General features: G+C 39.5%; 1 protein-coding gene across 4 annotated transcripts in view; it reads left to right on the top strand.

Moving 5' to 3' along the window:
- The window catches only part of frya (furry homolog a (Drosophila)), a 283598-nt gene that overhangs the window by 7748 nt on the left and 251442 nt on the right, over nucleotides 1-24408 (top strand). For 2 of the 4 annotated variants that reach the window (XM_072262940.1, XM_072262935.1), the window contains exon 2: nucleotides 23230-23330. The exons of the other annotated variants lie outside the window; for them this stretch is intronic. In XM_072262940.1, the coding sequence (XP_072119041.1) occupies nucleotides 23261-23330 (70 nt within the window). In that variant the 5' untranslated portion in view covers nucleotides 23230-23260. The remainder of the gene's footprint in view (nucleotides 1-23229; nucleotides 23331-24408) is intronic. 4 annotated transcript variants of the gene reach the window in all.

Here is a 24408-nt window from a genome sequence, read left to right as displayed (position 1 = left end):
ATGCAGTCATGTCCATTTTTAGCAAAGTCTCAATGATTGGTATAGCATCCAATTCCAAGTTGCTAACTTTTCAGCTTTCTGTATTTGCAAGTGTGTACTGAAAATTTACTTAGTGCTATTTCCACACTCTCTCAGTAATGTTTTAAAAAGAACTAGATTCTTATTTTCTCTTTGCCAATTTATTGCACTATTATTGCATTAAATGAGTGTCCTGGGTTTTTACATAGTATATTTATAGGGTCATTTATCCAGTTACCAGCCACTGCTATGAGAGTCATGTGGATGAGCTCAGCTGTTAGGCTTACATATATAGAGAGAATCTGATTGAAACATGATGTTACAATGGCTTCTTGAGCAACTGAATGGAATTGGACAAATTGGGTATTCAGGTGCAAATCTCACCTAATCTGGATACTATTTGGTCATTCATGTTGACTTCTTCCTACCCTACTAAGTTGTGATATTCTCTCCATCAGAGAGGCAGATGTATGCTTGTTTCATGCAGGTAGTTCATTCATATGCTTAACTGCGTTATCTAATGTGTATTTTGTTGCCCAATGTATTAACAATAACAACAAACCACAACACTATGTTATGCAGTGTTTTAGAGATGTCACACTGAGTTTCAACACTGTCCCTCTGGACACTGATTGAATTTCCAGCTTTAGGAAATGTTGTTTTTGTGACAGAACTCGCCATTTCTACCAATTGCCATTTTAGCTTGCTTTTTCTTATTCTATTCATATCGTCGAGCTTCCTGGGTTTGTTCCATAGCCTTCCATAGCCTTGTTGTTAATAGCCTTGCTATTAACAACACACTGACAAGCAAGTCATTTAGCTGGAGAATTCAATATTGAGCTAGGAAATAGCAACATGCCCAGACAGAAGATTAAATGGTGTTCTTTGAGCTTGTGTTAGGCTTCAATGTAGTAGTACATTTATGTACTATTACTTTGCAATAGGCTACACACAGATTAGTGAGAGTGGGAGTGGGATGGGGAATATAGTTGGTGAGGCAACAGGAAGCTCAGTTTTATTCCTATGAACTAAATACACAGGGCAATCACTCAGTCTGTGTTTGATTTCTCCAAATGGTTGCTGCAATGCCATCTTAAAATTCACTAATGAAACTGCTGTTACTAGACAAATCACAGGTGCCAATGAGTCACCGTACTGGATTGAGTTAGGGCACCTGGTTGAGCAGGTAAATTTATTATCAAAGTTTATATATGTCACCATATACCAACCTGACATTTATTTTCTTGCGGGCAATCACAGTAAACACAGGAAGCATAATAGATTCAATGAAAGACTGCACCCAACAGGACTTGCAACAACCAATGTGCAAAAAAACCACCAAACTATGCAAATATAAAAAGAGAAAAAAATAGTAATAATAAATAAATATGGAGAACGTGAGATGAAGGGTCCTTGAATGTGAGTCAGTCCAGTTCAGTGGGAACAGTTCAGTGATGGGGCAGGTGAAGTTATCCCCTCTAGTTCAAGAGCCTGATGATTGAGGAGTAACAACCTTTCCTGAACCTGGTGGTGCAGGTCCTGAGACTCCTGTACCACCTTCCTGATGGCAGCAGCAAGAAGAGAGCATGGCCTAGACAGTAGGGTCCCTGATGATGGATGCTGCTTTCCTGCAACAGTGCTACAATTAGATGTGCTCAATGGTGGAGAGGGCTTTACCCATGATGGACTAGGTTGTATCCAGTACATTTTGTAGACTGTTGTGGTGCTGCAACAAACTCTTACTTAATGTCAGCGAAACTAAAGAGCTGATTATTGATTTCAGGAAGGGGTGGGAGGGTGAAGGTGTACAGTACCTGCCTACATTCGGGGATCAGAAGTGGAGAGAGTCAGCAGCTTTAAGTTACTGGGCATTTCTTTATTTAGTGATACAGCTCAGAATGGGCCCTTTTGGCTCTTCAAGCCACAACGCCCCAGCAACCCCCAACAACCCTGTTAGCCCTAATCTAATCTTTACACAGTTTACAACCTACCTGTCTTTGGACTGTGGGAAAAAACTGGAAGAACCAGAGAAAACTTACACACATTCCACAGGGAGGGCATACAGAGACTCCTTACAGAACAGCACCAGAATTGAACTCTGAGTCTGCAACGCCCCAATCTGTAAGAGTGCTGTGTTGGCTGCTACTCTCTTGTAGCGCCTTAACGTAATGGTATGGCTCTAAGGGCTGGAATGGCCTATTCTGTGCTGCATCTCAATCAATAAATAAATATAATGAAGAATGTAAGAAGCACAGAAAGTGGTAGACTCTGCCCAATGCATCATGACCACATCCTTCCCCACCATTGGTAGTGTCTACAGGAGGCTGCTACCTCAAGCTAACATATCATCAAAGATCGCCACTGTACCATCTTTTCTCAGCTTCCATCAGGCAGCAGATACAAAGGGCCAGAAAGGCCTATTCCATGCTGTGTCACTAAATATGTAAATTCCCAGCATCCTAAAGCTGCTGACTCTCTCCACTTCTGATCCCCTAAGGTAGACAGGTGCCTGAAGTTCCATACTGCCAGGTTCAAGAACAGTTACTTCCTTTCAACCATTTAGTTCTCAAACCAGCTGGCAAAATCCTAACCACTACAGCTTGGGAACTCTGTTACAACTCTTAGTTTTTCTTTTTGTTCTAATTGTATTCCTTCCTGTAAAAATTGTATGTGATTAATGTTCATGATTTTCTTGTGAATGCTGCTTATATGTGCCAGTGATGCTGCTGCAAGTGTGTTTTTCAATACACTCTGCATACATTCTGTATACTTGTGCATATGGCAATAAACTCAACTTTGACTTTGGCAATGAAGTTATGACCATACTGTGAACACCATACATTACACTAGTGAATTGTTCTTGTAATATCTAGCTTAAGTACCAGGAAAGTGTGGAGAGAAGAGCTGAAAGGATAGATATTCCATCTCCTACGATTATCCCTCTTGAGTAATATTTATTTTGTCTTTGTGATACCACTATCTCAGATAGTGCTTGGAAGTCTGAGACTTAATAATAAATAGTATTCTTCTTCTAACGTGACATCTGCAGACTAGCATTTCCATGCCTACTTTTTGTTTTCCTCTCATCTCTGTGATTGGGTTTAAAAACCTGCAGTCAGAAAAGTAAAAGCAATAGAATCGTGAACATATTGCCCTTATGTGTGAAATAACCAGCACAAGTACTTTTGGATAAAATTACTATTTAAGTAAGGGCCACAGAGATAATGATCATTGGATACCAGTATTTCTGTGGAGTCTTTATCATGATGCTCAACTGTCCCACTGCCCGTTTGATTTTGGATCCTGTCCTCCATCCCAGTCAGGATCTAAAACTAATGGTCCCTCGACTCTGCTTTGATATCACAGCAAATATGACAAGATGGAAGCTGTATTAGTTGTCTGTGATAAGGGAGTGTTGGAATTTGATTTATGTTTCCTTGAGAGATCATGCCTCTCCCTTCCTGCTGGCTTAATCAAATTATAAACTTGAAGGCCACCTTTTCCTCCGCATATTGAATCAAGCTCCATTTGTGAATTTAATCTTCTAGGATCTTGAGATTATCATCAGTAAACCAGGAACCATGCTCCTTGTCTTATCCCATTTGTCTCCTGCTGTTTCTTCAGCCACGTAGCTTACAGTAAGGTGGTATGATATAGTTTAGAATGTCCCTTTCAAAGGCAGACTTCTGTGAGCTGGATGTGCAGATAATGTCCAGCAGTAGAATTGAAGTAATTTGGTAATGATAATCTTGAGGGCTGATTCCTTTATTAGGGAACACTGCCTTGTGAAAATGGGTCTGTGCTGTTGCATCAGAATTACATTTGAAAAACCTGACCTTAATACTGCAGCATGAAATAACACTGTAAACCACACGGCACTGATTTCATGCTTGTCATAATGATCAAATGAATTTTGAGGGTTAAAAAGTTTTAACCATTTTTAAATAGCCAAAGAAATCTCCGTAAGACTTGGAATTGTTAAAGATTGAGTATGTGCAGTAACATTTGAGATTCTAGAGATTACAAGGATGACCTCTGTCCGAAATGTCCACTGTTTATTCCTCTCCGTAAATGCTGCCAGACCTGCCTAGTTCCTCCAGCATTTTGTGTGTGTTGCTCTGGATTTCCAGCAACTGCAGAATCTCTTGTGATTACAGGAAAGTAGATGAAAGTAATGCATTTCACATTCTCTATGTCTATGTGGATTTTGAATTAGTCCCATATGACTAATTCAAAAACCTAAAAGTATGCAAAGGTCGGTGGCAAATAAGAGAAAGGTGGTAAGTTAGATCCAAAATGGACTCAATGGCAAAAAACAATGGTGTTTTAATAACCTCGCTAAATGCTGGATTTTTTGTTTTACATTTACTTGCAACGATTGAAACTCAAATGTAGCAGCCACAAGAAGAAAGTCTGCAAGTAATAAGAAAACTGCTAACATGGTTGATGACCAGGAAAATAGCTTTTGTTTCCCAATGTGGAAATAACTAACACTAGAAAAGGAGATAATTTAAAGGTGATTAATGAGGCGAATTTTTTTACACTGTGTGGTAGGTGCCCAGAATCTGCTCCTTAGAAGCTCCTTAAGAGACGTTTAGGCAGGCACATAAACTAGCAGGGATATAGACCAAGTGCAAGTAGATGAGACTAACAGCACAGTAGCAGGTTAGCACAGCGCTTTACCGCACCAGCTGCAGAATCAGAGTTTCATTCCTGCTGCTGTCTGTATGGAGTTTGTACGTTCTCCCCATAATGGTTTCGGTGTCTTCAGGATGCACTGGTTTCCTCACACTTTGCAAAGGCGTACAGATCCAGGTTAGTGAGTTTGGGCATGCTATGTAGGCCCTGGAAGTGTGGCAAAACTTCAGCACACTCATCGCTGATTTATTTTAAGTATTATTTATTTTGAGATACAGTTCGGAAAAGGCCCTTCTGCCCAGCAACCAACCTATTTAATCCTAGCCTAATCACAGAACAACTTCCAATGACAATTAACCTACTAATCTGTACGTCTTGGGACTGTGGGAGGAAACCAGAGCACATGGAGGAAACCCATGCAATCACAGAAAGCACACAAACTCATTTCAAGTGGTGCTGGAATTGAACTCTGGTACACCGCAAGCTGTAATAGCATCATGCTAACCATTATGCTACAAGGCATTTCACTGTATATTTCGATGTACATGCAACAAATAAAGTCTTTAGTTTAAATTGGCATCATAGTCAGAATGTACATTGCAAGCCTGCCTGTATTATTGTTTTCATGTCATGGAACCCTTGATATCCACCTGGAATGACAGATGGAAACAGTGGCTTGCTGACTTGTCTCCTGCTATAGTGTACTAGCATCCTGACATGTTCCCTGTTCTGCTGTGCCGTATAAAGTATGATCTACTACAACTGAAATACTTCTGAAGAATTTTTACGCAATCCTATATCAATGTGATGTTAAATCTTAGCATTTGGGGATTCACAACATTAATCTATTATGATGAAACTACATAGCAAAAAATTGACCATCTAACTAAAAAATAGGTTTATTTGCAAAATGGGCATACTGCAAATTAAGCTGCTGCTGAATGGCATTCCATTGAGGAAAGCTTCCATCAGAAGCAGAGTTTCAACTCAACACATTGACAGTCCATTTCCCTACGTAGATGCTGCCTGACTCATTCCATCCATTCCTCCAGCACATTGTGTGTAGCTATAAAATACGCTCAACACTTGAACTGCCATTAATGCATTGTTTGGTCTCTAATTTAATAGTCTTAGGTGCACATTAGTGGATAACAGATTAAGTTTTATGAATGGTCGTGTTTGATTCCTTGTATAAAATGTACAATGGTTTCAAGAAGTCAATTGCACATTTGATTATTGCTCATAATCGTATAGTGTGCGATCAAGGCAACATACATACTGCAATTCCAGTTTAGCAATTTCTGGGTCATCTTATCCCCACTGATTCCTCCCAAATATTTTTAACTACTAAGAATTACTAAGGTTAGTTCCCTATATATTTGTACATGTTATTCTGTATAGCAATTTGTTAGCACAACTATTGTGCCTGGTGTCCCCTACTGAAATTGTTTTCACTTTATTGATTTCACTTATAGGCATTTCTTAGCTTCCATATTCTTTCTGTTCATCCTTTATTTATTATTATACTAAATTCAAGTACTTAGAATATCATCTACTGAAAGTGAAAGTTGTTGTGAGACAACAAATGTATCTACAGTCACCTAAATGTTGGATTATTGCTAATGTTCCATGTTTTCATCACCAGGATAAACTGAAAGGAGTCCATTCATTCACTCTCACAAGTTAGTCAAGGTGCAGAGATTAAACCATTCATAGCATCTGGTATTCTTTGTAAAATTGGTGATAGCAGGAAGTTCTCAAGATATGTAAAATCATGACACCAGTATCTGACAAGATTGATATTTGGCCCATATGTTTTAAACTATAAAATCTTGGGGAGGGACCTTTTATTCAAGACTAGTTTTGAAACTGCTAACTGCATTGTTCTCACAGCAACTTCAAAAGCAATCTAAGGTAATTTAACTTTGGTAGAAACATAGAAAACCTACAGCACAATACAGGCCCTTTGCCCCATAAAGTTGTGCCGAACATGTCCCAACCTTAGAAATTACTATGCTTACCTATAGCCCTCTATTTTTCGAAGCTCCATGTACCTATCCAAAAGTTTCTTAAAAGACACTATAGTATCCGCCTCCAGCACTGTTGCCGACAGCCCATTCCATGCACTCACTACTCTCTGAGTAAAAAAACTTACCCCTGACATCTCCTCTGTACCTAATCCCCAGCAGCTTAAACCTGTGTCCTCTTGTGGCAACCATTTCAGCCCTAGGAAAAAGCCTCTGACTATCCACACAATCAATGCCTCTCATCATCTTGTACACCTCTATCAGGTCACCTCTCATCCTCTGTCGCTCCAAGGAGAAAAGGCCGAGTTCACTCAACCTATTCTCATAAGGCATGCTCCCCAATCCAGGCAATATCCTTGTAAATCTCCTCTGCACCCTTTCTATGACTTCCACATCCTTCCTGTAGTGAGGTGACCAGAACTGAGCGCAGTACTCCAAGTGGTGTCTGACCAGGGTCCTATGTTCTGGAAAAACATTGTATCATTTCTTAATGCATGCATTACTAAATGACAATAAAAGAGGACTGCGTGTCCTTCTTAACCATAGAGTCAACCTGCGCAGCTGCTTTGAGCATCCTATGGACTCAGACCCCAAGATCCCTCTGATCCTGCACACTGCCAAGAGTCTTACCATTAATACTACATTTTGCCATCATATTTGACCTACCAAACTGAACCACTTCACAGTTATCTGGGTTGAACGCCATCTGCCACTTCTCAGCCCAGTTTTGCATCCTATCAATGCCCCACTGTAACCTCTGACAGCCCTCCACACTATCCACAACACCTCCAACCTTTGTGTCATCAGCAAACTTACTAGCCCATCCCTCCACTTCCTCATCCAGGTTATTTATAAAATCACGAAGAGTAAGGGTCCCAGAACAGATCCCTGAGGCACTCCACTGGTGACCAACCTCCATGCAGAATATGACCTGTCTACAACCACTCTTTGCCTTCTGTGGGCAAGCCAGTTCTGGATCCACAAAGCAATGTCCCCTTGGATCCCATGCCTCCTTACTTTCTCAATAAGCCTTGCATTGGGTACCTTATCAAATGCCTTGCTGAAATCCATATGTACTCTACATGGTATTGAGAATTGGAACATCATTTGCTGCAGCTATTGTCATTTATCTTGTCAAGTAATATGTCTTCAGCAGTTTCAGATGCCACCGCTGTATAATGGTTACAGAGTCATGTACAGATATTTAATATAACAAAGTAACTTACAATCCAGTTGCACTTGAAATAAGCTGAACCGAGGGACAGATGCATTTAGTGGGTGAATTTTTGATCAGTTTTGCAATGGATATATCTGTCAGCTACTTTGATAAAAAGAAACTGGACAATTGGCTTATTGTATTTTAAGCATCCTTAAATCCTGTGAGTATAGGATATAGGAAGTATAAGTATGTCATTTCTGCAAGACTTATTTGATCAAGTATCTGTATTTGTCGATTATAGATTCAGTGGCCATATTATTAGGTACAATTTAGGTACACTTTATTAATGCAGATATCTAATCAGCCAATCATGTGGCAGCAACTCAATGCATAAGAGCATGCAGACCTGGTCAAGAGGTTCAGTTGTTGCTCAAACCAACTTCAGAATTGGAAAAATTGTGATCAATATAACTCAGGTTCAATCCTAACCTTGGATGTCTGTGTGGAGTTTACACACTCCCGTGTTTGCATAAATTTCACCGGGACACTCCCGATATTTCCTCACGTTAAATGCAAGATAGCAGCTCTGATGCCTTCTGGTAATACCATCAAGCTTAGCATTTATGGTAAAGTGCATGTGCCTTTCAGCTCCTATATAGAATGGATGTTAATGGTCTTCAGGACAAAACAGCATTGCTGAAATTGAGATCAAGATTAAAAGTATGTCTGCTCAATAAGACCATAAGATATAGGAGCAGAAGTAGGCCAGTCGGCCCATCGAGTCTGCTCTGCCATTCAGTCATGGACTGATCCAATTCTCACAGTTATCCCCACTCCCCTGCTTTCACCCCTTACCCTTTGATGCCCTGGCTAATCAAGAATCTATCTATCTCTGCCTTAAATACACCCAATGACTTGGCCTCCGCAGCCACGTGTAGCAACAAATTCCACAGATTTACCAGCTTCTGTCTAAAGTAATTTCTCCGCATCTAAAAGGACGTCATTTAATCCTGAAGTCATGCCTTCTTGTCCAAGAATCCCCTACCATGGGAAATAACTTTGCCATATCTAATCTGTTCAGGCCTTTTAACATTTAGAATGTTTCTATGAGATCCCCCCTCATTCTCCTGAACTCCAGGGAATACAGTCCAAGAGCTGCCAGACGTTCCTCATACGGTAACCCTTTCATTCCTGGAATCATTCTGGTGAATCTTCTCTGAACCCTCTCCAATGTCAGTATCTCCTTTCTAAAATAAGGAGCCCAAAACTGCACACAACACTCCAAGTGTGGTCTCATAAGTGCCTTATAGAGTCTCAACATCACATCCCTGCTTTTCTATTCTGTATCTCTAGAAATGAATGCCAACATTGCAATTGCCTTCTTCACAACGGACTCAACCTGGAGGTTAACCTTTAGGGTATCTTGCACAAAGACTCCCAAGTCCCTTTGCATCTCTGCATTTTGAATTCTCTCCTCATCTAAATAATAGTCTGCCTGTTCATTTTTTCCACCAAAGTACATGACCATACACTTTCCAACACTGTATTTCATTTGCCACTGGGATTACTACCCTAGAGCTCCTGCCTTTCAGCTTCCTACCTAACTCCTTGAATTCTCTCTTCAGGACCTCCTCCCTTTTTTTTACCTATGTCATTGGTACCAATATGTACCAAGACTTCTGGCTGTTCAACCTCTCCCTTCAGGATACCCCACATCCAATCCAAGACATCCCGTACCTGGGCACCTGAGAGGCAACACACCATGCGGTTATCTTTATCAGGCTGACGGAACCTCCTGACTATTCCCTTCACTATGGAATCCCCTATGACTACCACATTCCTCATTTTCTTCTCTCCCTCTGCACTATGGAACCAGGCTCAGTGCTAGAGACCCGATCGCCGTGGTCATCCTCGGTCAGGTCATCCCTCTCAACCGCATCCAAAATGAGGTAATGATTATTGAGGGGGATGGCCACAGGGGTGCTCTCTAATATCTGAGCTTTTTCCCTCACTTCACTGACCATCAACCACTTATCTAACTCCTGCATTCTCAGGGTGACTAACTCCCTGTAAGCTGTCGGTCATCAAGCCGCAGCTCCAGATCCCGAACACGGTCTCTCAGGAGCTGCATCTCTGTGCACGTGGCACAGATATGGCCATCTGGGAGACCGGAAGATTCCCAGGATTCCCACATCTGACACCCAGAGCAAAATACTAACCCTACCGATATGCTCGCTATTCCTCAAAAAAAAAGCAAAGAAAAACCAAAAACGAAGTCCACTTACCCACTTACCTCATTGAAGCCTGTTTTCACTTAAGCCTGATTGAGCAAAAGCCACTGGCCTACTCTTGACAATGGCCGTACCACTTAACCCTTCTGTACTTTTATTTAGTTCGTCGAGCTCAGTTGCTGCCACTGATAGGCTCCGCACAATGGACTAACGCCCGTGAAGCTCTCGTTTTAAATCACTGACTCTGACATGCAAGAAGCACTCCTTTGTCGAGCTTAGTTACTGCCACTGATGGGCCCCGCACAATGGACTAATGCCCACGTTAAGAAGCCATGCAAGAGCATTAGAAAGCAATTTTATTAATAGAGACAAGTTCATTTCTGTATGCTACCTTGGCAGGTGTCCAAACAATACACAAGACAGAAGAGGTTTAATATTAGAGGGAGATAAGGAAATTACTGAATTATGACATATCAGGACTGTGTACATCTACAAATTCAGAACCAGAAATGAAAAAAATGGATGAGACCTTTAGGGATTATATTGTTACATTAGAAGATCCTGACTCATCATTGTAATCTCTGTGCTTTTCTGAAATGAATGCTGTTTGACAAGTGTGGGAGTGATTTAACATTTGAGCATGCATGACAATTGCCGCTTAAGGGCGACAGATTCCAAAAATGCTGAGGAATTTTAGCTGTTGCATAATTATGCTGCATAGGCAAATGGCAGTAAAAAGCTTGGCAGATATGGTACTGATCCAAACTCTCCTGAGTAAGTTCGGCACAAAACTTTAAGACTGATAGAAAACCAGATGTTGTTGAAATGGAGATCATCCACCACAAGTATGCCAATTAAAAACAGTAACATGCTTCAGTTGCGCAAAGGGACCATACATAGCCTCAATGATAATACTTAAACCAAGACAGCAAGCCTAAAATGATCAGCCAAATAGGTACTCAATATAAGGACAATGTAAATAGCACAAGTAGTGAGATAGGAGAGCTTTGAAGCTGATGAGCAGCTTGAAGCATGAAGCTTTAACAGCATACAGTACATACCATCATTGGCCATAATAAAAATGCAACAATTTTTAAATTAAAATGCAAGGTAATATTAGTGTATTGATATGCATACTGATACAGTGGCCAGTTGCTCAATTATGAACTGAGATATGTGCATCAAGAAGTTCAGTAGTGTCCCAGTAATTTAAAGAATGATGAGGTTAGATATTATGAGTAGTTTCTTAAAACAGTCACTAAGTAAGGTTATCTGTTGGAGAAGACGACGGAATAAATGGATCAGTTCAAAAGATTGGCATAAAGAGCTACAATTGAACAGAAATGATCATGTCAAAACTATGTTTACATAGCTTCTACAAAATGCACTTATAGTATATTCAATGATGCATGTATTAGCATTTAGGGACATTAAAGCCACATATGCATTAAACCAAATGCAACACACACAAGTCAAAATCATATAGCATCATTGTGCTTCATGTATTGTTGTGGTATTCAAAGTAGGCAATCCCATTTGATTTTGCAGGGACTTGAAAGGTAACCCTCAATAACACAATGCAGAAGCAGTATGCTGAGTTGACAAGGGTGTTAAAGAATTTTGTTTAGATTAGATTATGAGGACACTCAGTCCTCGTTTATTGTCATTTAGAAATGCATGCATTAAAAACTGATACAACATTCCTCCAGAATGATATCACAAGAAAACACAGGACCAACCAAGACTAAAACTGACAAAACCACATAATTATAACATATAGTTACAACAGTGCAAAGCAATGCCATATTTGATAAAGAGCTGACCATGGGCACGGTTAAAAAAAAAAGTCTCAAAGTCCCGATATACTCATCATCTCACGCAGGCGGCAGAAGGGAGGAACTCTCCCTGCCATGAACCCCCAAGCACCGCCAGCTCGCTGATGCAGCACCATTGGAAGTACACGACCGCAGCGAACTCTGAGTCTGTCCGAAAACTTCGAGCCTCCGACACAGCCCCTCCGAGCATCATCGTCTGTCGAGTGCTCCGACCCTGCCCTGGCCACCAAGCACCAAGCAAAGCTGAGGACTCGGGACCTTCTCCTCCAGAGATTCTGGACCACACAGTAGCAGCAGCAGCGAAGCAGGCATTTCAGAAGTTTCACCAGATGTTCCTCCGTACTCTCACGTCCATCTCCATCAAATCAGGATTGTGTACGGCATCCTACTTGACAAATAACAGACATCACCACCGGATTGGCCACTGCAAGCTGCATCGCGTCGCCATCTTCTCCTCCCGCCGATTTTGCCAAGTTATACCTGTTACATACATGTGCAGAATTATATTTGCATTTATCAAATTGGACAATAGTCAGAAAGAGTCTATTATCCTTGTGTCATACACACTACAAAGAGTGAGAAGAGCTATGCTCAAATAGGAAAAAAAAGCTTTGGGAGCCATACTTGAGATTAAAAACTTATATCACTTGATAGGGAGACCATTGATGGTGGTCACTGATCACAAATCCTTGTGGGCCATTGTTCAACACAAGTCTGCAATTTCCAAAGTGCAACCTTAAGAATGCAGCAATGCACCATGTCCTATTCAAACAGAATAGCAAAATAGATACATTCTCAAAATTGCAGCATAATGATGTAGAGAATGTGGTAGTCATCCTAGATTGCAGCAGGGTATGACTCTCTGTAAAAGCAATACAGGTAGCAGAATTAACTCTGAATCTAAACCATTATACACATATACTTTGAGTGGCTGGACTACTTTGGATACATGTTTGGATAAGAATTCAAAACCTGTCCATCAAAGACACCACAAGCTGTTCACAGATAAATCATGCATCTAATGAGGCTACACTTCATTTACAAGTCTGTTGGGGTCATCTACCTGACATACAGTAGATTGGGGGACTACTTTCTTGAGCATCTCACTCCTTCTGCTACAAAAGGCAGGATTTTCCAGTGCCCACCCATTTCAATTCAACTTCCCATTCCTATTCTGACATGTCAGTCCATGGTCTCCTCTACTGTCATGGTGACACCACTCTCAGGTTGGAAGCATAACACCTAATATTCTGTCTGGGTAACCTCCAACCTGATAGTATGAATATCGATTTCTCCAGCTTACAGTAACTGGTAATTTCTGGTGCTTCCCCCTTCTCCCTTTTTCCATAACACATTCCAGCTCCTCTCTTACTGCTTGTCTTCTCCTCACTTACCCAGCACTTCCCTCCATTTCCCCTCCTCCTTCCCTTTCTCCCGTGGTGCACTCTCCTCTCTTATCAGGCTGCTTCTTCTTCAGCCCTTTATCTCTTCCACCTATAACTTCCCATCTTCTTACTTTATTTCTGGGGATATTGTATTGGACAGTACAATTACATTTCAATTTGGATAGTGTGTGAAATTGTTAGACTTTATTCTGAGTTAAAGATTAGCACCATATTCCACAATAGAATACACTTACAGAAATGCTGATGCACAGTAGAATTTGAGTGTGCTTTAGCCAGATCTTAAAGGGAAAATAGAGGAAAGGTAGTTGAAATGAAACAAACATCTTGAGAAATGATCTAAAAGGGAAGAGGTTCAGATTACAATACAAGGTTCATGTTTTGACACAAGTAGGCAAATACGAGTTGAAAAAAATGAAATCTCAGAGAACTTGTGAAGATATATGTTTCCCAAACTTACGTCATCAATGAACACATGAGGATAAGGTAAAGTATCCAAGAGAAGAGAGAAAGATTGTGAGCTTGAATATATTTCTGAAGCACTAATAATGTGAGTTGAATTCAACTCCAATGCCATCTTTGAAGTGTGCATGTTCTACCTGTGACCATATAGGTTTCCCTTGGGTGTTCTAGTTTCTTCCCTCATCTCATGTCCTTCGTTTGTGGCTGAGTGGTACAAACTGGGGGTGGGGGGTAGTTGATGGGAATGTGGGGAGAGTAAAATGGGATCTTACCGTGATGCTGCTTAACGAGAGGGGATGACTAGAGCAAGCTAAGGCTGTTTTCTGTTTTCTTTGGAGTGAAGGAGCGTGAGAGGAAACTTGATAGTGGCTTACAAAATTATAAGAGGCATAGATAGAGTGGATAGGCAGAGAAATTTTTCCTAGGACAGAAATGGCTAAAACAAGAGGGCATAGTTTTCAATGTGATCGGAGAAAAGCATAAGGGTGATATCAGAGATCAGTTCTTTATGCTTTGCACAGAGAGTTGTGCATGTGTGGAACGCCTTTGTAGAGGCGGATACATTGATGGCATTTAAGAAATTCTTAAGTAGGCACATGGATGATAGAAAAAAATGGCTATGTAGGAGGGAAGAGTCAGGTGAGACACAACATAAGTTGGGGAACTACTTTGTCAAGCACCTCTGCTCCATCTGCTAAAAGCAGAATTTGCCAATGGCCAACCATTTTAATTCCTATCACCATTCCAATTCCAACATGTTAGTCCATACCACGATGAGTTCATTCTCAGTGTAGAAGACCAACACCTCATATTTCTATTTAGGTAGCATCCAACCTGATGACATAAACAACAATTTCTCCTTCTGGTAATTATTATTTTTTAATTTTTTTTCTTTTCTCTTCCCCACACCCCCTTCTTCTATTCCCCATCTGGCATCTTACCTCTTTTCCTCACCAATCTATCACCTCTCCCTGGTACCTCTCTGCTTCTTTCCTTTCTCCCACTTTCCTCTTCTTCTTCTCTGGCCCTGGAGCTTTCCCACCCACCTGGCTTCACCTATCACTGTCTAGTTTGTTCTCTTTCCTCTCCCTCACCTTTTTGTTCTGGTGATTTCCCTCCTTCCCTTCCTTTCCAGTCCTGATGAAGGATTTTTCCCCAAAATGTCAAATGCTTATTCATTTTCATAGATGCTGCCTGACCTGCTGAGTTCTTCCAGCATTTTGTGTGTTTGTCCTAAAAAAATGAGAATGGAACAAATTTACTAAGGCACTCACCATTAGCAAAGCTAACAGTTGAAACCAAAATTACTTGCTAAAGTGCATGTTGACTCCAATTTCTATCATTTTCCTCCAATGTTTAATCTGCCGATGTTTAATCCATATTTGCCGATGTTTGGTCAATATTTCTAAAAGATTTTTCACTACTGTTATTAAACTGACACACCTACAGTTGTTAGTCTTATTGTTGTTCTCTCTTTCTGAATAGAGAGTTATACTTGCCACTTTCCAGTCCCCTGGCACAACTGACATCCATAATTTAGTAGGTTGCATCTCACTCTTCATAAATAACTGAGTGTAAAGTGCAATTTTCCAATCTAAAGGAATAGTTCTGGAATCAAGCAACTTCTGGAAAGTTATGGGCAAACTATTTATGATGTTCTCATCAACTTTCTTTAACACCTTGAAAGGATAGCCATCTAGCCCTGGGAATTTTCACCATTTGTGTCAATATTTTATTCATTACAGTTGTTATTTTGCTAGTGCTAATTTTGGAGATTTCTCATCCTTGGATACATTTTTACATTCCTTCCAAAGTACAATATCCTATGTTTATAAAAATTATGCAGTTATATTTATAAATTATCTGTCATTTCATGATCTTTATTTACAATATCATGATGAGTATTTTGCAGGAGATCCAATTGCTCTTTATTGCCCTCTTTTTCTTAATATTTTTGTAAAAATTGTGTTGATTTGCTAGCAATTGCAATTTTCTTCTTATAATTCCTTATTGTATCAGGAAAGTCACAAATAAATGCTGGAGGAACTCAGCAGTTACCATGATTTGTGGTATGATAGTACTGTATTTTAAATTGTTGGTTGTCTCTTTAGTTATTCAGAGCTATTTTTCCAAAATGATTAAGACCATAAGACTTAGGTGCAGAATTAGGGCATTTGGCCTGTCAAGTCTGCTCCACCATTTCATCATTGCTGATCCATTTTTCCTCTCAGCCCCAATCTCCTGCCTTCTCCCTGTATCCTTCGTGCCCTGACCAATCTATTAACCTCTGCTTTAAATGTACTTAAAGACTTGGCCTCCAAAGCTGCCTCTGGCAACAACGTCCATAGATTCACCACTCTCTGATAAAGAAATTCCTCCTCATCTCCATCCCAAAAGGACGCCCCTCTATTTTGAGGCTGTGTCCTCTGGTCTTAGACTTTCCCACCATAGGAAACGCATCCTCTCCACATCCACTCTATCAATGCATTCACCATTCAATTTGGTCACCCTTCATTCTTCTGAATTCTAGTGAATACAGGCCCAGAGCTATCAAATGCTCTTCATATGATAAGCTGTTCAATCCTGGAGTTATTTTTGTGAACCTCCTTTGAACTCTCCCCAGTTTCAGCACATCATTTCTAAGATAAGGGGCCCAAAACTGCTCACAATACTCCAAGTAAGGCCTCACCAGTGCTCAACATTACATCCTTGCTCTTATAATCTAGTCCTCTTGAAATGAATGCTAACATTACATTTGCCTTCCCCACCACAGACTCAGCCTGCAAATTAACCTTTAGGGAATCCTGCACAAGTACTCCCAAGTCTCTAGGCACCTCAAATTTTGGTATTTTCTCTCCATTTAGAAAATAGTCAGCACTTTCATTTCTTCTACCAAGGTGCATAACCATACTTTTCCCGACACTGTATTCCATCTGCCACCATTTTGCCCATCTGTCTAATCTGTCTTAAGTCCTTCTGTAGCCACTCTACTTCCTCAAAACTACCTGGCCCTCCACCTATCTTTGTATCTTCTGCAAGTGTTGCAACAAAGCCATCAATTCCATCATCCACAAGAGAAAATCTGCAGATACTGGAAATCCAAGCAACACACACAAGATGCTGAAGGAACTTAGCAGGCAGCATCTATGGAAAAGGGTGTAGTCGATATTTCAGACTGAGACCCTTCATCAGGATTGTCATCCAAATCATTGACAGATAAAGTTAAAAATAAAAGTGGGCCCCTGTGGAACACCACTAGTCACCAGCAGCCAACCAGAAGAGGCTCCCTTTATTCCCACTCTTTGCCTCTTGCTAATCAGCCACTGCTTTATCCAAGCTAGAATCTTTCCTGTAAAACCATGACTTGTAACTTTTTAAGCAAACTTGTCAAAGGCCTTCTGAAAGTCCAAGTATACCACATCAACGGTTCTCTTCTGTCTATCCTGCTTGTTATTTCTTCAAAGTAACGCCTTAACACACCAAGTTCTTTTTTTAATACCTGCCCCTGTTGTCATTTTGGAAGCTGACAGATTTGTCCATTTCACTCAGGACTTTTTGAAGTCAGCTTTACCTAAATCTAGAATCCTCATAGCAGTTTAAAATTTCCCTCTGTCAAATACAATAAAATGAATAACTTTATGATTAATTTTAGATGAGTTTTCATGCACCTGTAATAAACCTTACAAAACAACTCACTGCAAAATCAAATATGGCTTGCTTCCTTGTTGATCCATTAAACCTTGTTACAAAAATCTATTCTGAACATGCTCAAGAAATGCAGAATCTTTCTGTTATATGCTGGTATGTTTATGCCAATTATGTGACTGCTTAAATATTAAAACTTCTCTGCCATCATTACATGCTTATCTAATCCTGCATTGATAGACTCTCTGACCTCAAAACTGCCATGAAAGAGCATATATTCCACTCCCATACTAATCTTAAATCCATTTAACCATAAAGTCACCATTGAAATAAATACTTTTTTTGTCCCTCGATTGTCTTTCTTCCTTTCCTTTCTATATTGCCTGGTATGTTGAGTTCCAGATTTGGCAACCATGTCTCACTAACAGCAATCATGCCTTATCTTTCAAGTTAAATTACACCTGTAATTTATTCAATTTATCCATCGCATGCCTGCATTTGTAAAAGGGTGGATTATTTATCTGCACACATTAATGTATGCCCTTGCTCAAATGTTTTGTTCAGACCTCTTACTTCCCAAACTCCTGGTTTTATTCTAGTTTTATCTTTACCTTCTTATAGTATCAGATCATTGTTTTCACTGATACTCTACTAATTTCCCTTTGTCCTAAAACTATTATTTTTATTGCCTTTTCCACCCAAGTCTTCCTTCTAAACTCTTTTCTGCTAAGACCTTCGATGCAGCCAAATTCAGGTGGACTTGTCCCAAAGGCTTTGATTCTTTCCATCCCATGACTGGTGCTTATTCCTCGGCACTTTTCAGTCAAGTGGCCTTTTCTTTAATCTGCTTACTTGTGTGTATTGAAAGGCATATAATTCAGATAGTGATCAATTGAGCATAATTCTTCGGCCTTGATCTTTAAACTTTCATATTAGTATTCTTAATTATTCATTCCTATGCTATTGGTCTTAAGCAATTGAATCTTTCTTCTCTTTATTCTATCCCTCAGATATCTTTACAAGCATGTTTGAATGATCCAACATTTTATTAATTTCAAGGTGATTGGAGGAAAGTATATGGGGAGATGTCAGAGGTAGGTTTTTTTCCCAAGAGATTGGTGGGTACATGGAGCATGCTGGTAGGAGTGGGAGTAAGACAGATACATTAGAGATGTTTTAAGAGTCCCTTAGATAAGTGCATGAATTAAAGAAAATTATAGGGCCATATCGTACTAGTATGTACAAAAGATTAGTTGATTGGCAGGAGGCAAAGAGTGTGATTAAAAGGGGGCTATCATGTTTGGATGGTGGTGACTAGTGTTCTTTTCATATTGCTTCAAAAGGGCAACACATATACCATGCCCAAGAAGAGAAGTGTGAGCTGCCTTAATGACTGTTGTCCAGTAGCACTCACATCTATAGTGATGAAATGCTTTGAGAGGTTGGTCATGGCTAGAATCAACTCCTGCCACAACAAAGACCTGGACCCACAGCAAGTTCCCAATCGCCACAATAGGTCTATGGCAGATGCAATCTCAATGGCCCTTCACATCACCTTAGATCACCTGGACAATACAAACACCTATGTCAGGATACTGTTTGTTGACTATAGCTCAGCATTTAACACTATCATTCCCTCAGTCCTGATCGATAAGCTGCAGAACCTGGGCCTCTGTACCTTCCTCTGCAATTGGATCCTCGATTTCCTAACCAGAAGACCACAATCTGTGTGGATTGGTAATGATATTTCCTCCTCACTAATGATCAATGCAGGCACACCTCAAGAGTGTGTGCTTAGCCCACTGCTCTACTCTATACCTATGACTGTGTGGCTAAGTATAGCTCAAATTCCATCTATAAATTTGCTAATGATACAACCATTATTGGCTGAATCTCAGATGGAGACAAGAGGGCGTACAGGAGCAGGAGTGAGATATACCAGCTAGTTGAGTGGTGCCGCAGCAACAACCTTGCGTTCAATGTCAGTAAGACCAAAGAGCTGATTGTAGACTTCAGGAAGGGTAAGACGAGGGAACACAAGCCTATCCTCATAGAGGGACCAGAAGTGGAGAGAGTGAGTAATCTGAAATGTCAAGATCTCTAAGCATCTAACCTTGTCCCAATATATCGATGCAGCTATAAAGAAGGCAAGACAGTGGCTATATTTCATTAGGAGTTTAAGGAAGTTTGGTTTGTCACCTAAAACTTTTGAAAACTTTTACAGATGTACCATGGAGAGCATTCTAACTGGCTGAATCACTGTCATGTAGGGGGGTGGGACGCTGGCTACTGCACAGGATCGAAAGAAGCTACAGAAAGCTGTAAAATCAGTCAGCTCCATATTGGGTATTAACCTCTGTTGTATCCAAGATATCTTCAAGGAGTGGTGCCTCAGAAAAGCAGCATCAATTATTAAGGATCCCCATCACTCAGGGTATGCCCTCTTCTCATTGTTACTGTCAGGAACAGTTTCTTCCCCTCTATCATCCAATTCCTAAATGGGCATTGAACCCATGAACACAACCCCACTTTTTTATATACTGTATTATTTTTGTTTTGCACCATTTTAAATTTAGCTATTTAATATACATATACATACTTAATGTAATTGATTTACTTATTTTTTCTATATTATCGCATATTGCATTGTACCACTGCTGCTAAGTTAACAAATTTCACAATATATGCCAGTGATATTAAACCTGGTTCTGATTATATGTCAATGATTTGAATGATGGAGTTGATAGCTTTGTAGCCAAGTTTGCGGATGATACAAAGATAGATGGAGGGGCAGGTAATGTTGAGGTAACAGGGAATCTGTAGAAGGACCTGGACAGATTAGGAGAATGAACAAAGAAGTGGCAGATTGAATACAGTGTAGGAAAGTGTATGGTACTTTGGTAGAAAGAGTAAAGGCATAGATTATTTTCTAAACAATGTTCAAATTTAGAAATGGGAAGTGCAAAGGGACTTGGGAGTCCTAGTGCAGGATTCCCTTGCAGATTGAGTGGGTAGTAAGGAAGGCAAATGCATTGCTAGTGTTCATTTTGAGAAGACTAGAATAAAAAAGCAAGAATGTAACAGACTGCTCTTGGAGTATTGTGAATAGTTTTGACCCCATATCTGAGAAATGAGGTACTGGCATTGGAGAGAAACCGGAGGAAATTCAAAAGAATGATCCTAAGAATGAAAGGGTTACTGTATGATGGTTCTGAACCTGTACTCACTAGAGTTTAGAAGAATGGGGAGGAATCTCACTGAAATATATCAAATATTGTAAGGCCCAGAGTGGATGTGGAGAGGATATCTCAGAATACAAGGACATCCCTTTAGAACAAAGATGAGGAGGAGTGCCAGAAGGTGGTGAATCTGTGTAATATACCCAATGACTTGGCTATGGCCAGTCATGGAGACCAAATAATTGGGTATATTTAAAGCGGAGGTTGATAGGTTCTTGATTAGAAAGGGTGCCAATAGTTGTGGGGAGAAGGCAAGAGAACAGAAGTTGAGAAGGTAAATAAGTCATCCATGATTTCGTGCCAGAGCAGATATGATGTGCCTAGTGGCCTAATTCTGCTCTTCTGTCTAATGGGTGGGGGGGGGGGGAGTGTTGATTGATCTTGGAGAAAGTTAAAGGACATCCTGGGCTGAAGGGCCAATACTGTGCTATACTGTTCTATGTTCTATTTTCTATCCATTACCCTGGTGTTAGGCTGGCAACAGACTATGTAGGATTCTCTGTCCTGTCTATAAATGGTGCTATTTGCTCCCATAATTACTAAATTGCCTAAAATTGCTGCATTACAATTCCTCCGTTCCTCTCTTTAGAGCTTACACCTCTAAGTTAACCTTATAATCATTACCTGGTTAGCCTTCAGACTTTACCCATATGCAGACAAGTGGAAGTACATTGTACTTACTGGAAAAGATTAGTTCCTACAGTCTTCAATTTCTGTCTCACTTAGCTTTGCTTTATTCTGTCAGTTCTGATAATACGTCCAACCCTAATTGTGCTTCTCTAAGATAAAATGTAAGTCTGAAGTAAACTGTCCCTTCTGATTGAGAAGTATAAAGTATTGTTAAGACATTTTATTGCTGATGAGTTTGTTTAGACCTGTCTCGTCCTTCACCAATTATCACCTATTGTAGTTGAGTCTGAACCTGTTTGGCTACAACTTATTATTTGTGTTATAAACATAATTATTTTAAAATTATTTTCACTTTTAATGTTACCTAATTTGCTTAGCTATAACATATGCAAAGTCCAAATGCTTAACAATGTAACAAAATATTAGTAGCAAGCTGTCTGTAATTTAGCCCTGTGTAATGTGTTGTCCATGCCATTACTTAGTTTTTCCATTCATTTTTGTCTCAGGTACAGTACACGGCTTCCTCTTTTCTCTTTGCCACTGCCACTCATTCTCCCATTATCCGAAGTTCTTTTGCATAGTTTGTCTTTAGGCTTATTTCTCTGTGCTCTTCTTTTCAGAGCAGCATAGTCCTTATTCTCTGAGATGAGACAGATGTTTTGAGGAGCTGCATCTTTCAAACTGATCCAATGTACATTCAATGTATATCATTCATTGGTGAGGGATACAATTGTCTTTTGCCTTTATTTGTACAATGACATAACCTAGGCCTCAACTTTTGCATTTAACTGCATACCTGCCCCTGCTGTGAAGTTCCTGTATCGTTTACACATGAACATATACACATAATTTTGTTATTTTGGTATCATCATATGGCCTATTAAAATGAGAGATGTTGTCATCTAAAGGAGAAAGTGCAATAACCTGTATCATACATTCTGAAAAATGCATTATTATAAACAGACGACCGTGGTGCTGTCGCAGTGTGCCTTTTGTGACTGTAGTAAGCGCTCTAATTAAATTGACTCCGTGGCGGTGAAGATTATTTATTAATTTGAGATAAGATGTTGTTATTCCATTTAAATGAGTCAAGTTTTATAACCAAAGAATAAAACGTAATCCATCTATCCAACATTTATATGTTTGATTACTGTTGCATCTAGCAATGGTCAGCTGGCCATAATTTTTTAATAAGCCAGAATTATCGTAGAGGCAGACTGGAAACAAAAAGCCAGGCTGAACGTGGAGCTGGGCTGATTCGCACGCTCACTCCCCTGGGATTGGGTTGACCAATAGGTTTTTTAACGTCATTGCAACTGGATATATGGGTGCAGTTCTATTTTACTGCAGCCTGATGCGACTTAATATATTTCACTGCATACTGTTTGAAGGAAAGATTACACCGCTGCATCTGTCAAATGTTCATCGACTTCTCATTTGAGGAAAAACAACCGGTTAAATTGCCGTGACTTTACAAAAAAGCTTTAACTGGCTTCTTACTGTGGTTCTCAGGCAGTGCTGTGCTTGCGTGACGAGGCGCGTACATTCAGGGAAACTGTACAGTATAGCGCTATTCTCTTTTATGCATAGTTCTAAGTCTGTCAGACAGAAAAGCAATGAACAGGACACCTCAAACATTATTGAAGGACCCATTCTAATAGCATTTGTCTAGCAATTTCTTTGAGCAAATATACAAAGAATGCATGTTGAAAGACAGCAGACCTCAACATCTTTTCAGTCCTCCGATAAATGTCGACCATTGGCAGACAGAATACCGAGAAGATAGAAGGTACACAAGGCACCACGAGATCAATTAAAAACATTATATCCTCTTTTTAAAAGAACTGTCGAGAACAAGAATAAGAGTCAATATAGAGATCTCTTGTCTTCTGATTTAGTGTTTGCATTACTGATTGTGCACAGTGCTTGCCATTGCGTTTAGGATCACAGTGGCTTCTTTGTATACTACCGATATGGCCAGCCAGCAGGATTCAGGCTTCTTTGAGATCAGCATCAAGTCATTGCTGAAATCCTGGAGTAATAGTAAGTAAACAACGACCACAGTTTGTTCTGTTAGGTACAGTAATTTATAATGAATAATGAATTTTGTTTGTATGTATATACCGTTGATACAAAAAATCTGTTTTCTTTTGTTTTCTCTGCTAGCATTTGAAATCAAATTGCGCAGATTGTATATAACACATTACGTGCAACTACAGTAATAGAATTAAGCTAATTTTGTTCAGATTGAATTCTTTAATTAAGTTCCCTTCAGGCCTACAAATACAATCCATTCGAGAATAGCATTTCCTGCTTATGTTCAGTTTTCATAAACAAAACGTGTTTTTAAAAAAAAAGGCAGAAGGGTGGTACAATTCCATGCTAGTTTTTATAATTGCTTTTTAGAACTCTGTAGCTTTTGGGAAGTAACAGTTAAGTACAAAGATGTTATCATTAACATCCGAATTGAATACAACATGACGTTTCAGATGCCTTTTTTTTTACTTTGGTTTTTGATACATTTTTATATTCCATAGGTGTGGTAATAGGAACGCTGAAGTATACCCTGCATATTTATTTTAAATTTAGAAATTAATTCAAAACATGTATAATAGGTATATCTGATTATTTAGAAAAAACAATAAAGATGGATGTTTTAGATAGGGTAAATACATTTGCTACAGATTCAGCTATTTTTGTACATGTTTATATAACCTGTAATACCCAATTATCCAATAAATTCAAAACAGGCTTTGGTTTGAAATATTCGGGTTTAGTAGGTATATTTTACCTCTGGACCCTGATTTTTGAATTGTTTACATTCTAACAGGCCTGTGTCATGTTTGTGTCCTTCAAATGTTTTTAATGTGTTGTGCAATTGAGAGATACTGTGCTGAAAGTTTAAACTGATAATATAAACTAACAGAACAGTTAAAGATATTTATGTAAATATGCTATGCTTTTTTGAGTCCATGCAATTATATTTGGATACTTTTAATTTGCTTGTGTATAAATCTATTTTAAGGTCATGACAGAACTGTGCATGCATTGTTGGCGATCTTTAATTTTTCACATCTAAATTTATAGACAGTTGTTAACATTAAACTAGAAACATTTCATT

Source organism: Mobula birostris, chromosome 7, assembly GCF_030028105.1.
Source record: "Mobula birostris isolate sMobBir1 chromosome 7, sMobBir1.hap1, whole genome shotgun sequence".
NCBI classification, from domain to species: domain Eukaryota; kingdom Metazoa; phylum Chordata; class Chondrichthyes; order Myliobatiformes; family Myliobatidae; genus Mobula; species Mobula birostris.
This window is presented reverse-complemented; position numbering and strand designations above follow the sequence as displayed.